Source organism: Pelobates fuscus, chromosome 10 (assembly GCF_036172605.1).
Source record: "Pelobates fuscus isolate aPelFus1 chromosome 10, aPelFus1.pri, whole genome shotgun sequence".
Lineage (NCBI taxonomy): Eukaryota > Metazoa > Chordata > Amphibia > Anura > Pelobatidae > Pelobates > Pelobates fuscus.
The window spans coordinates 106,033,516-106,047,955 of NC_086326.1; the positions used below are offsets into that span (position 1 = coordinate 106,033,516).

At 42.6% G+C, this 14,440-nt stretch overlaps 1 protein-coding gene across 1 annotated transcript in view; it reads left to right on the forward strand.

Annotated features, from left to right (window-relative positions):
• The window catches only part of CBLIF (cobalamin binding intrinsic factor), a 42,977-nt gene that overhangs the window by 6,106 nt on the left and 22,431 nt on the right, over window positions 1–14,440 (forward strand). Inside the window, exons 5-6 of the mRNA XM_063434712.1 lie at window positions 1,427–1,602; window positions 7,500–7,686. Of these exons, the coding sequence (XP_063290782.1) occupies window positions 1,427–1,602; window positions 7,500–7,686 (363 nt within the window). The remainder of the gene's footprint in view (window positions 1–1,426; window positions 1,603–7,499; window positions 7,687–14,440) is intronic.

Below are 14,440 nucleotides of genomic sequence, written 5' to 3' on the forward strand. Positions count from 1 at the left end.
AGGGAGGGTGGGTGGGACAACGAACAGGTAAGTGTAACTTTGGATTAAAAGTGCCGTTAGACCTAAGATGGCCGCTACTTATACCCCCCTAGTAACTCCTCCCTACTCCATGTCCTTAAACCAGCCCCCAACTACTGACAACTAGCTGCCTGCCTCCTGGCAATGTCAAGGCCCATTCCCCTTAGCTGCGCTGCTCCATGGGCTTCAAACACAGCACTTCAGTGTCTGCATGCAGAGGGTGGAGACACTGAATGTTTGGATGCATTTTAGGTAGCCATGACCCAGGAAGGATCTCTAATAGCCATCTGAGGAGTGGCCAGTGAAGTTATCACTAGGCTGTAATGTAAACACTGCATTTTCTCTGAAAAGACAGTGTTTACAGCAAAAAGCCTGAAGGTAATGATTCTACTCAACAAAACATTCAATAAGCTGTAGTTGTTCTGGTGACTATAGTGTCCCTTTAAAAGTAGAAATACATATTTATTATTCTCTAACTGGGCACCCCATCTAAGCTCCCTGCCAAGCATTGCTGGATAAGCTCTATACTTTATCCCTGGCATCGACATATGAAAAGTATAGAGAGAAGAGGAGAAAAAAAAAACAAATGTTTCTGTTTTTCCAGCTTATTTGCAATTTTTGTCCAGTCTTTGCCTTGGCTGAAGTTGACTGTGATGCCATTTTCTAAATCATTAAAATAAACTTAACAAGAAAATGGTATCACATGTGAAAACAGTTAACACAAATTAAAGGTTAATGTTTTGTTCAGTGGTGTAATTTCCAGAGAAGTGACATTTCCCCTTTAAATAGAGCACTTTATTGTACAATTAAATATAATAATATAATATAACAACATACAAATGATAGAGGCTATAGTTAGCGTGCAACAAAGCAAAAAAAAGTGCATGTAACACTCATTTTAAACCTCGGAGGATTGGACACATGCACCAAAAATACCTTCAACGTTTTCTCAAGTGTGCATCCTTTTGTATTTAGAGTATTGATTTTTTTTTTTTTTTTTTTTTTTTTTATTATAAGGGATGCGTCTTGAGAATAGTCCAGTTATGAAATATTTATTTTACATGTAATCATATTTAATTCTTGGCTTAAATGCAAGTGTATTGTATATAATGCTAATTTATCTTCCAGGAATTGCAAATACGCCTTAAACAGAGATAACATTTCACTCAAGTACAGTCCTAATGGAATAGTTTAAAATAAATGTATAATCAAATGGTTAGATTCAAAATGATTATATTTACTGTTGAATACGTTACAGTAGCAACTTCATGGACATTTCTAAATAATTTGCACAAAATTGGTTGTAATATATTGAGAGGTAGTTAGTGTGACCTCACTACTGCTTCACTGGAATAGCAGTCTGCATCCGCTATAGAGTAACCCTATAACTTATGCTTGAATTTTACAGACACCGCAGCTGTAGCAGTGATGGGATTTACATGTGTTCTTGGCATGGATGCTGCTCCCTCTAAAACAATTAGTTCAGTGAAGCATGCTCTGTCCGTGTTAATAAACCTCATGTTGAACAACCAAATGAGTGATGGAATCATTGGTAATATATACAGCACTGGTCTTGCTGGACAGGTAAATTGATACATCAGGAACAGAGGTACAATATGTTATCTTATATTTTCTTTTTTCATCCATGGTTTCATACCTGCAGAGGCCTGAGAAGAATTCTTCCACATATTTCTTTGTAGGGATTATGGATCATTGGAAAGAGTCATTATACATTTTTATTTCTACATGTTTATTTTTTTGTGTGCAATTAATCCCTACCCGTGCACTAGTTTATACATGATTAGTAGTGATGTACCGAACTGTTCGCTGGCGAACAGTTCCCGGCGAACATAGCGTGTTCGCGTTCGCCACGGCGGGCGAACACATGCGCGGTTCGATCCGCCCCCTATTCGTCATCATTGAGTAAACTTTGACCCTGTGCCTCACGGTCAGCAGACACATTCCAGCAAATTAGCAGCAGACCCTCCCTTCCAGACCCTCCCACCTCCTGTACAGCATCCATTTTAGATTCATTCTGAAGCTGCATTCTTAGATAGAGAAGGGAAAGTGTAGCTGCTGCTAATTTGATAGGGAAATTGATAGCTAGGCTAGGGTATTCAGTGTCCACTACAGTCCTGAAGGACTCATCTGATCTCTGCTGTAAGGACAGCACCCCAAAAAGCCCTTTTTAGGGCTAGAACATCAGTCTGGTTATTTTTTTTTTTTTTGTGTGTAATGTAATTGCAGTTGCCTGCCTGCATGGCACATGTGTGTAATCTGATCGTACAATGCTTTGTGCATAAGTACCCAGGCTTACAGGACGTCCTGAAGCAGGCCAGGATCGGCTTGGGGATGTCCGGAGGAGTACTCACAGATCACTGTTCAAGGTCTGTTTGTCTGGATAACCCGTCAGCATTGCCATTTTGCTTCCCAGGGCGATAGTGAATTGTAAAGTCAAAAGGCTGTAGCGCCAAACTCCAGCGCAACAGCCTGGCATTGTCTCCTGACACCCTGTTCAGCCACACCAACGGGTTGTGATCTGTGAGTAAGGTAAACGGTTGTCCATATAAGTAAGGTTGCAGCTTTTTGAGGGCCCACACCACCGCCAGGCACTCCTTTTCAATGGCAGTGTATCTACTTCCCTGGGAAAAAGTTTCCGGCTTAGATAAGCCCCGGGTTGCTCGCCGCCATCTGCTCCGACTTGGCTCAGTACTGCTCCCAATCCAAACATAGAAGTGTCTGTATGGACGAGAAAGCGTTTAGTTGGATCAGGAGCAGAAAGTACAGGTGATTTAATGAGCGCCGTCTTGAGCTGTTGGAAGGCCTGTTCACACTCTGGGGCCCATACTACTATCTTGGGGAGGTTTTTACATGTTAGATCCGTGAGAGGTTTAGCTAGGGTGCTGTAATTAGCTACGAATTTCCTGTTGTACTCTGCGGTACCCAGGAATGCGAGGACCTGGGTTTTAGTGCGGGGGGACTGCCTCTATTTTAGCGGGTTCTGGTTTCTGTAGCAAGCTCCCGACTCTGTGCCCTAAGTATTGAACTTCTGCCATTCCTATATGGCACTTACTGGGCTTTAGGGTAAGTCCGGCCTCCCTAATCCGGTCTAGTACGGCGTCTATGTGGGTCAGGTGTTTGGGCCAGTAGCAGCTAAAAATGGCTATATCATCCAAGTAGGCGCAGGCATACTCCTGAAACCCATCCAGTAGCCGATCTACCATCCTCTGAAAGTTAGCCGGGGCATTCTTCATCCCGAATGGCGTGACCTTAAACTGATACAGGCCAAACGGGGTGACAAATGCCGACTTGTGGATGGCATCCTCGGCTAATGGAATTTGCCAGTACCCCTTGCACAGATCTATTGTGGTGAGGTACTGGCCTCTGGCCATTTTGTCTAGGAGCTCGTCTATCCGGGGCATAGGGTAGGCATCTGAGGTTGTTTTATCGTTTAGCCTCCGGTAGTCTACACAGAAACGTCCCGTTTCGGTACTAGTACTACCGGGGGAGGCCCAGGGGCTGTCAGAGTGTTCTATCACCCCTAACTGCATCATTTCCTCAATTTCTTTCCGCATATTTTCTTTAGCTGCTTCGGGTATGCGATAGGCGGTTTGGCGAAGGGGGGTCTGGTCTAGGGTTTCAACTTTGTGAGTGGTTAACGGAGTGTACCCAGGTAGGTTGGAAAATGTGGCCCCCTTGTCCTGGATTAGTCTTTGGACCTGGGTTCGCTCCTGGGGGTCTAACCGTTCTCCTAACTGTACTTCTCCCAGGTTTCCGCTCTGGCCCTCTTGGTCTAGGAGAGGCAAATTATCATAATCTTCAGTGGCAGGTGCACAGATCACGGTTACCTCTTCCGTGCGCTCGTGGTATGGCTTGAGCATGTTCACATGGAGCATGCGCTTGCCTCCCGTGCCTGTGACCGCACCGATCACAAAGGTGGTATCACAAACCTGTTCTACCACCTTGTATGGGCCCTGCCAGGAAGCCTGCAGCTTGTCCTTGTGGACAGTGTCAATCCATATCTGCCAAGTGACCCTATGTAGGGGGAACAGTCCCTATTCTGCTCTGTGTCAGTGTGTATCAGGGTCCCTGAGGACAGGTGTCAATCCATATCTGCCAAGTGACCCTATGTAGGGGGAAAAGTCCTTATTCTGCTCTGTGTCAGTGTGTATCAGGGATCCTTAGGATAGGTGTCAATCCATATCTGCCAAGTGACCCTATGTAGGAGCAACAGTCCCTATTCTGCTCTGTGTCAGTGAGTATCAGGGTCCCTGAGGACAAGTGTCAATCCATATCTGCCAAGTGACCCTATGTAGGGGGAGCAGTCCCTATTCTGCTCTGTGTCAGTGTGTATCAGGGTCTCTGAGGACAGGTGTCAATTCATATGTCGAGGTGTCAATATGTCAGGTGTCAATCCATATCCATTGTGATTTAGGAATGTTAGGTAATTTATGCCCTTTATGGATTTAAACCAGACTCTGCATCAACTGTGTAATTTTCCATGGGAGTTTTGCCATGGATCCCCCTCCGGCATGTCACAGTCCAGGTGTTAGTCCCCTTTAAACAACTTTTCCATCACTTTTGTGGCCAGAAAGAGTCCCTGTGGGTTTTAAAATTCGCCTGCCCATTGAAGTCAATGGCGGTTCGCCCGGTTCGCAAACGTTTGCGGAAGTTCGTGTCCGCCGTTCGCGAACCGAAAATGTTGTGTTCGCGACATCACTAATGATTAGTTTTTGAGTTTGACATGTTTGCTGTAGTGAAGGGGAAGGCAGGTATTTACTTAGAGTTTTGAAAGGATGTGTCATGATATCACATCCTCCAGTGCTCACACTGAAACCATGATGTGGGAGCTTGAAATGAGATGCTAGCCACCCTCCTTCCTGGAGAAGTAGGTAATCAGTGGATGGCAGTGGGAAGGAGTAAGTGTGCTGAGAGACTGGCATCAAACACTGTAGTGCTGAACTGGATGTTTTAGTGTCCATCTTCCCTCAGAATATAGTTAAAAGGCTTTAAACTTACATTTTCTCCATTGCTAACATGGTCTCGCCATGGTTGGCCCTGTCTCCATGGCTGAGATCATCAATCTTGATGATCTAAGCCAATCCAATGCTTTCCCATAGGAAAACATTGGGAGGCTATTGCACATGCATGGCAATACATTACACTGTGCGAATCAGCATCAGAAAAAAAGGCCAAGTGGAACACAAGTGCCGCAAATCAGTGCAGGCAAGCCACTAAAAGGATCACTCCCAAAATCCCATAAACACATATAATCAAGTTTGTGTATCCACACTGGGTACACAATATAGGGCGTCACAGACCTCTTGTGGTGTTATAGTTACCGCTCAATAGATGGTAAATTGCATGTAAAGACAAAAGAAAAAAATAATCATAGTGTAGTATTTATTAATACAAAAATAAACCAGTAAAACCACTCACAAAAGTAATGGCACAATAAGACATCTATCTTAATTGTGCAGACATGTATTGTAGCCCTAGAAAGGCTTAGTCTCCAATGGAGTAAACAGCTGCCAATGGTACCTCTGGACACCGATGGTTTCAATACAAGGGCAGATTGAAGATCCTGTAAACTGGATACAAGTCAGTTTTGGTCTGGCTTGTACTTAAGTTCTCTCCTTGGATATGTGTTCTGCTCGACGCGTTTCATCTTGTCAGACTTTACCAAGAGCTGGGTCTCCTATTCGTGTTTGGCATTTAAATAAACCTATCTTGCGTGTTTTTAAGTGTTCACGCATGCGCATAGCAAAACCGAATATGATGTCCAGCAATCTCCTATTAGAGGTGCATTAAATCAATGCATCTCTATGGGGAGCGTTCAGCATCTCCATGCGTAGCATGGAGACGCTGAATGTAGGTTCTGCACAAAATGCAGTACTGAAATAGGAAGCACCTCTAGTGGTCGTCTGAGTGACTACACCCAAAAGGTGTTACTAGGCAGCATTAATATTGAGCCTGCTGAGTCTTCAGGGACATGCTACAGACACCAGAACCACTATATTAGACTGTATTGGTTTTGGTGACTATAGTGTCCCTTTAACGCCAAAGTAACCAAGCTGGAAGCACAGCTGACTTAAAGAATTTTTCCAGCTTAGCTATTTAAACCTTAAATTTAAAATTTACATTAAATTCAGTTTGAATTCTCCCTTTAGTGAATGATTCTGTGGGTACTGAAATGTATGACTATTCAAAAATAGTTTGAGTAGGTACCAGAGTAAACGTTTATCATATATGACAGACATTTTAAATAGTTATATATAATTTTAATTTGTTTTAATGTGATACAAATGTGATTGCATTTTCTTCAGTCTTCAAAAGAAAGAATTTTATAACAACTACCCAATAATTAACTTTTTGTTGTGAAGCTGCTACAGTGATTGTTTTTATTGTTGCAAACTTGCAATATTAACTCTAGTCAAATGCATAGACACAATGTCCATTTATGATTATTTCATAAGCACATCTTTAAACACAATAGTGTTCAAAATTCTATATGTAGGATTTACATTTGATTGTGGAACATTAGTACCAACCAAAGAACAAATACTTTTGGGAGGTGTGAAGGGTACAGTATAACCTCAACATGCCCTACCTCATTAGGCATAGTCTTATGCAATCAACGATAAAGATGCAAATAGTGACTTATCACTTGTTCCTAAGCTAATGTTATAGTGCATGTAAGGACAGATGGAATGGTCAAATACAAACACACAAAAGTAAGCCATGCATTCCCCACTATTCTTGGGCAGCAGCAATGACTATAATATTCATCAGCCCAAATAACAAAGAATAAAACAAAACAAAAAAAAGTTACTTGCACTTCATTACAAACACTTATGCATATTTAAATAGTAGGAATTTAACTACCATTCCAATGACCATTAAAATGTAAGCTCACCTAACAAATCAAGGTACACCCAAAGTCTTATACAGCAATTCACCTTGCTGTTTAAAACCAAAGAGGCAAAATCTCAAATGAGACATAAAGGGTATTACTATGAACCCCTACACACTTATTATTAACCATTAATAGAATACATGTTTTTTTTTGTTTGCTTTTTTAATGGTGAAATAACAATATGAAGCCAACAAGTGGTAGACAAGCCAAATAATCGTATTACAAAATATAAATCAAATAATGGGCACACTAGAGAGTCAGAGAACCACAAAAGGTTGTAAATAGTCAACAGAATGGCTAACAAATAATATATATATATATATATCTATATGTAAAGTATGCATGTTCAGCTGAGATTTATCATGGGTGAATTGAGGTGAATATTATACACCACAAGACAGCGCACAGTCCCAGTGTGCACAGTAAGAGAGTGCATCAGGAAGCCATAACAAGAGTGTTGCTCTAATAATGCAGTTGTGAATGTGCCTCAACCAGATGTTTTACTTATATAATGATAAATCTACATTTTCTTTTTGAGTTACATTTTTCCTTTGTTTTACTTTAGGCACTTACTGCTGCACAGTCTTATTATACCACTACATCTTGGAACTGCCCTCTCACATTACAAAAAGTCCTTCAAGAAATTCCACTTGGTACCTTCTCTTTGTCCATTGCAGCTGCCCAGGTGTTACCCTTCCTGCAGGGTATGAGTTATGTCAATGTGAAGGACAAGCAATGCACAGTTGACAACAGTAAGTCCCTTATTATATTATTATTCTAGTTTTGTATTTACATAGCACCAATCAAATTCATATTACAGGATGCAATACATAAAGAGCCTCATAAAAAAAGGTGAAAAGGAGTAATATCGTTGGTTTTGAAAGCTTGCATTCTAAAATATGAAAAGTGAAGATTGTCACTTTAAAAATTGTGAAATAGGGGGGGCGGGGCCTGACCGCCAAGCAGCAAAGACGCATCTTGCATGAGCTCCTCACTATCATTGCCGAAAAAGCGACTTTTAGCCCAAATCAACCAGAGACAAAACCCAGCTAAAGCCTCACCTACCTTAGCACGGAGCAACCAGGTACTACCGAGGACAGAAGCTGCACCGAAGCCAACGAGCGGCACACTTGGAGCCATGCGGCCCGCTGACCACCGAGCGGGAGAGACGGCCAACCTCCCAGCCCCAAGAGGCACAGAGGCACAGAATGTAGAGCAGGTACCCTGCAACCCCCCCTCTGGACCGGTGGGGGTAATCCCGGTCTAATCCTGGGGGACTACTCTGACCCACACCACACGAGGAACAGAGGGACTATAACTAAGAGCACCTCTGCCGATCCAGCCAACATGGCGGACGCCACGAGGAACCCAGACACTACAGCAATATGGGCGGACATAGAGGTCAGACTGGACAGAGCCTTCACAACATTCTGGAGTAAACTGGAAGAGAGGCTGCAGCTCCAGGCTCAACAGCATCCAAACAAGCACTCACCTTCGCCGGCGCCACCAAACAAGCGACTAAACAGACGACGGACACCTGCAATCCTGGCACGGATGAAGAGCCCAAAATGGCGGGAAATGGCGGGAAATACCCAGCACACCGGCTGAGAGCAGCTCGCAAAGCACAGCCACTCAAACCCAAGCCACGAACCAGCGGAACACCCGCAGTAACTGATGGAACACAAGCATAATTGGTACTCACCCCTCCAGGTACCACCGCTTTACAGCCCACAGCCTTGCCAGCCTCCCACCACTCTTCTGGGCCGAGGGCCCGCCTGGACCGTTCCAAGCAGAGACGCACCCATGAATCGGGCTGGAGCACCCACAGTCAGACGGAAACACAAAACGACAAGCTGGAAGCTGTCCAACGGCTGACATACCATCTAGGTACTTCATCGCTGGGACTCATGAAACTGGGCAGGCTAACCGGCTGCGCCGAGTTGGACTCTAACATGCCCCTGAAAGGCATTGGCTGACGGACACCTGGACTAACCACATGTGAGGAACCAGTTATACTCACAGGCAAACGCCAACCGGACTCCCACGCCTATCACAAGGGGCCCCAAGAGGAAGACCCTTTATACAGACAAGCACCCTCTACTATATACATTTACTGTATTTTCATGTATTGTCCCGCTGTGCTTTCAACCTTACTATAATAGACCACACCAAGCCTGCATGTTCACTAAAGGAAAGGGTCGCAACACACACATCAAGCTACTGATGCACACATATAACACACTGATTACAACCTACTTGTAGCTGCAGCTTTGGTGGCTTACACACTTTGATATAACTAACAGACCTCACCTGACTGTGCTATAGTTCTCTAGAGTCGTGAATTGAAAAGCGTAGCAACAGCTTAAGTACCGGTATACGTCGCCACGCATACTCAAACTTGCTGTCACATTTGGTGGAGCCGACACCTAAGTCAGTCACCACAGCATGATTACTACACCTCATTGTTTCGCTCACCCACTGACACTTCTTATGATGATGTTATCTACTACTGCTATTATTTATTATAAGCGTTGACCTAGCGTTTTAGTTCAAAAGATTACTGAGTTATATTTAGGCTTTCAGTGAATCTATACAGTATTACAAAACCAGATACAGCCCTGATTTAAAATGTGCCCATACTACAACTCCTATATCATAGGTGACCTAGCAATGTTAAGCATCCAATATCTGTATTTGCGTTTATGTTTTATTTTATTTCATCTAACCTTACTCGGACAAAATAACTGTCTAGTTAAGCATGTTAAATATAAAAAAATGTGCAAATTATCATGCCACTGTCTAACTTGTATGAAACTTGAAATACGCTGTTGTGGCGTCTGTCGATCTATTGTGATCACCTGCACACTAAAATAAAGAATTTAAAAAAAATTTTTACAAAAAATTGTGAGATAGGGTAGGACTGGCACTTAAAGGGAACCTGTCATGACGGACCTAATACCCCATTAAGCAACAAATATATCATTGGCCATAACGATTATTTCTATATATTTAACTGGACGTTCATAAGCAATTCCTATGGCCCTGCAGACAAGGCATGAACTGATCCGGGGCTGTGCAGAAGGCCTCTTACCTTTTATCTCATGAGTATTAAGGATGACTCCAGTTTTATTTTAATCACTCTGTCAGTTATTTTGCTCTGAACTTAACTGTTTCTTTCATTTCTTCTGACGTATTCATTATCATGATTTATCTTGTTTATATATTATTTAAAGATGAGGCCGAATTTTCTAGGAGTTTCTTTCTGATTGCTGACCTTATCTGACATACTTCTGTTTAAGCCTCTGTGATACTTATTTACAAATATATATACACATTTGTTTGAACTTCTACTTTATGTATACTGTGCATCTTTCAATGCCTCAATAAACAGAGATTGACAATAGGAAATAAAAAAACACAAAACAAAACTTTGTGTAGTCTATTCATTAAACACCTCCTAGCAGCTGAATAGTATTTGATTTAAACATTTTGGTTATTTTAACCAAAACTTTGCAATGTAAAATTCATTCGGCTACTCACATAGAGTAAATTAAGACATGTTGGCATTTCGATTCTTACCCTTACCCAACATTTTTACCATGCCCTGCAATGATTTCAAAATCCTAAATGCCCCATAAACTCTACTCACACTTACAAAGACATCTTTTTTCTCTCTGAGCTGTATATGACCAGTACTCAGGTGCTGTGTGAGAGCCCCACAATCATGGTTTCCATAGATGTGAGGTTGTCAAACAGTGCAGAATTTACTTTTAATATAGACCAGGGATTGGCAACCTCTGGCACTACAGATGTTTTGGACTACACCCCCTGTGACGGACCACCTGGCAATCCGACCGAGTGCCTCCACCAACCGATGCTCCTAGTGCTCACTGAGGAATTCCAGCACTCCACCAGACACCATAAGCACTGCAGACCCCACTTCCAGCAATGCAGCTGCGCCGGGGTCTCACCGTCCTTCACCCATCCTGGACCCAATACTGGGATCCAGCTTCCAGTGGGCAGACCTCTCCTACTCCCAGAGAGCGTCGCAGGAACATCTCTTATAAGAGCAAGTGATTATAATTTCTGGGGAGTATAGTGATATAGCAATCCCCAGGATAGATACAGCCCTTTCCCCCCACACATGAGATACAACTCTATGTTGAAGGTAAGAAGGAACAGATGTTTAATGGAGGCACACTGGCCTTTTATGCAAGTTTCCCAACAAGGGTGACACCCAGGTGGACCTTGTTGGGCACATTGACACAAAGTGAATAAACTAATAAAAATTGAGTCATACAGTGAGACACTCCCATACACAAAAAATAGAATCCCTCCTCTGTGCTTGGGACATAATTAAATCTGGAACTGTACCAATCTAACTCAATTATTTTCAAGCACAGAAAAACATTTTTAGGAAACCCCAAAAAGTACCTTAAAAACAAATAAAGCCCCATAAAAGTTACATCCCGATCTGGGTGAACAACATATCCAAAAATCACCCAGATCAGTTCAGGGGTTCAGGAATTTCCTGGAAGTCATAGTTTTGACCGACTGTACACATGGTCCTACGCCCAAAACAGTTCCAGGGAAATCAGTGCTAACAGCCAGTCAAGTTCGGTAGTCTTTTACAGGTTTCCCTGCAGGGCCCATAGTCTGTGGTCACGAGGCTGGCAAGCAGGCCCCTCCAAGTACAAGTGGCGAGGTTGCTTTTGCCAAACCCCTATGATGCTTTGCCAGCATTATGGCTGTAATTGTGGGAGATTTAGTCCACAACATCTGGAGTGCCGAAGGTTGCCTACCCCTGATATAGACTATAGGCAGAGAATTTATAAAGTGTTTTTTATCCCCTGAACAAAAAAAACAAACAAAGAAAACCCCAAATATATATTTTCTCACTTTCTCACACACATATACTCATACATATACATTCAAGCACACACAAGCAACTTTTATTTTTTGGTTTTATAAAGATCCAGCCTCCTTACATTTGTCTGTAAAAGCTGGAGTGGATGCTCATCCCTGGTGGCTAGTGGGGAGCTGCTGTGATCTCCGTGCATTGGCTGGGCAGCTGCCTTGAGCACCCAGTACTGATGCTGTGGCCTAAGTTATGTCACATTCAGGTTCTCAGAATCACTACAGGGTACACAAGGGAGCTGTGTTCCAGAGCACAGATATATTGCAGCTCACTTGCTCCTTGCCAGTCGATTTTGGTAGTGTAGGCACTTGTAAAGTGAATAGGCAGGTGCCTAGTCTGCATTATTGGATATACAAGTCTGCCCCAAAAAATGCCTTAGTACAGCTGCAGGGCTGCCTTTCACTTGTGCCAGCCCTAAATGACAAGGTATACATGGTAGTACTAGAACAACCATAACTAAGGAATGGAGCATTATAGTTATGAAGAAAGGTTAAAAAAATTTAATCTGTTTAGTTTGGAAAAATGGCGCCTGAGAGGGGATATTAGAACTTTATACAAATATATTCGGGGCCAGTACAAACCTTTATCTGGAAAACTATTCATAAACAGGGCTATACATAGGACACAAGGTCACACATTTAGGCTGGAAGAAAGGAGATTTCATCTAAAGCAAAGAAAAGTTTTTTTTTACAGTAAGAGCAATAAGGATATGGAATTCTCTGCAAGAGACCTCTGAAGAGGTGGTTTTGTCAGAGTCACTACAGATGTTTAAACTGCAATTGGATAAATACTTACAAAAACATAACATACAGGGATATAATTTCTAATTAGTGGGGTAATAGCTGCTTGATCCACGGAGACATCTGACTGCTATTTTGGGGTCAAGAAGGAATTTTTTCCTAGTTTGTGGCAAAATTGGAAGCGCTTCAGACTAGGTGTTTTGCCTTCTTTTGGAACAACAGCAACAACAAATGTGAGGAAGGCTGAACTTGATGGACGCAAGTCTCTTTTCAGCTATGTAACTATGTAACCAGATTTACTTCTAAGCTACTGCTTAAAACATGGGTAGGCAACTTTCAGTACTCCAGATGTTGTGGATTACATCTCTTATAATGCCCTTACAGCCATAATGCTGACAAAAGCATCAGGGGAGTGTTATGACCTGCAGTGGTTATGGTACTGCGGTCTTCTATTCCTTTCCCAATAGTTGAGCATAAGTGATTATAGCTGCAGTAGGAAGTAGAGGAATAGTGTAGATGAATCTTCCAAGACGATTCTCCCCAGCAAATAGAATATCCCCCAAACATGAGCCTAGACTTCATGAAGGGTGTAACAGGAAAATGAATTTTATTGAAAACACACTGGCTTTTATGAGAAACCCTCCTGCAAGAGGACCTCTCACAGCAAACAAAGACAATAACCAATCACCATACAGATTTACAGTAACTTCCGCCCTTCCTCTGCCTGGGAGATATTGAGATAAGTTAAAGAATAAATAAATTATCTCCAGGCAGAGGGCACACAATTTTCCCAAAAGTTGGAACACCCCTTTCCACACAAGGTATCCCCACAAATAGCCAGACAGATCGATTCAGGGGTTCTTGAAAAGTATGGAAGTCACATTTTACTGACCACACACGAGGCTCCTGCCCAAAACAGTTCCACGAATTCAGCGTGTGCGGTCGGTCAATTCAGAAAAAGGTAAAAAACTAATAAAGTACCAAATTGATCCTACTGGCTCATAGGAGCGATTGCTCCCCTTGTCCGTACGAACAAAACTACTGAATGGCGCTCTCCTGGCTGTTCGGCAACTAAAGGAAGCAGGCGTTCGGTAGTTCCAGCGGTGGTTAGTGAGGTCGAGTGTCCGATTTTAGTTCCAGACACTTGACGATCAAGTCCCGCTGCCTCCCCTCGTGCGAACAAGATGGCCGCCGTTTTCTGTTCCACATGGCATTCGGCTATACGAACAGCGGCCTCCCAGAGAGCACTTAATAGACGGTTCTTTTGAAGTTAATGAGCCAGGAGGGTGGTAGGTGTTCGGTAGTTTCAAACTACCGAACCAATAGATTCAATATGCATACAATACTGTAGGAAAAAGCCCGAACATAGGAGAAAATACAGAACAAAAGTTTTCTTCACAGGGAGATGTAGTCCACGACATCTGGCGGGTCAGTAGGTTGTCTATACCTGGCTTAGAACATGTTAGAAGAAATGTTAAAGGTTCTGCTATGTGACAATACAAGAATTGCAATATCTCCAAGTTATTATTAAATTAGTATGTATGTAGAAGGTGTACAGGGCACTTCCTGGGCATTAACTATGGGTAAACACAGAGCAGGCCTGCTATCACTGAAGTGTGTGTGAGTAGGGCACTTAGAAGCACGAACAGGGTTGTTCTCACGCATTAAATATGTTTTGGGTGCCAGGTCCTTAAAACATTTGGTGTTTACTCTCTAAAAGTTTATCAGTCTTCAGAAGGATACGATAATGTGGTAGTTGGGAATTAAGCTTCAAAGTGGGGGAGGAATATGTGGAACAAGCCAGCTGGCTCTATATAAGGAAAGTAATTTATACATTTTCTTACTTTT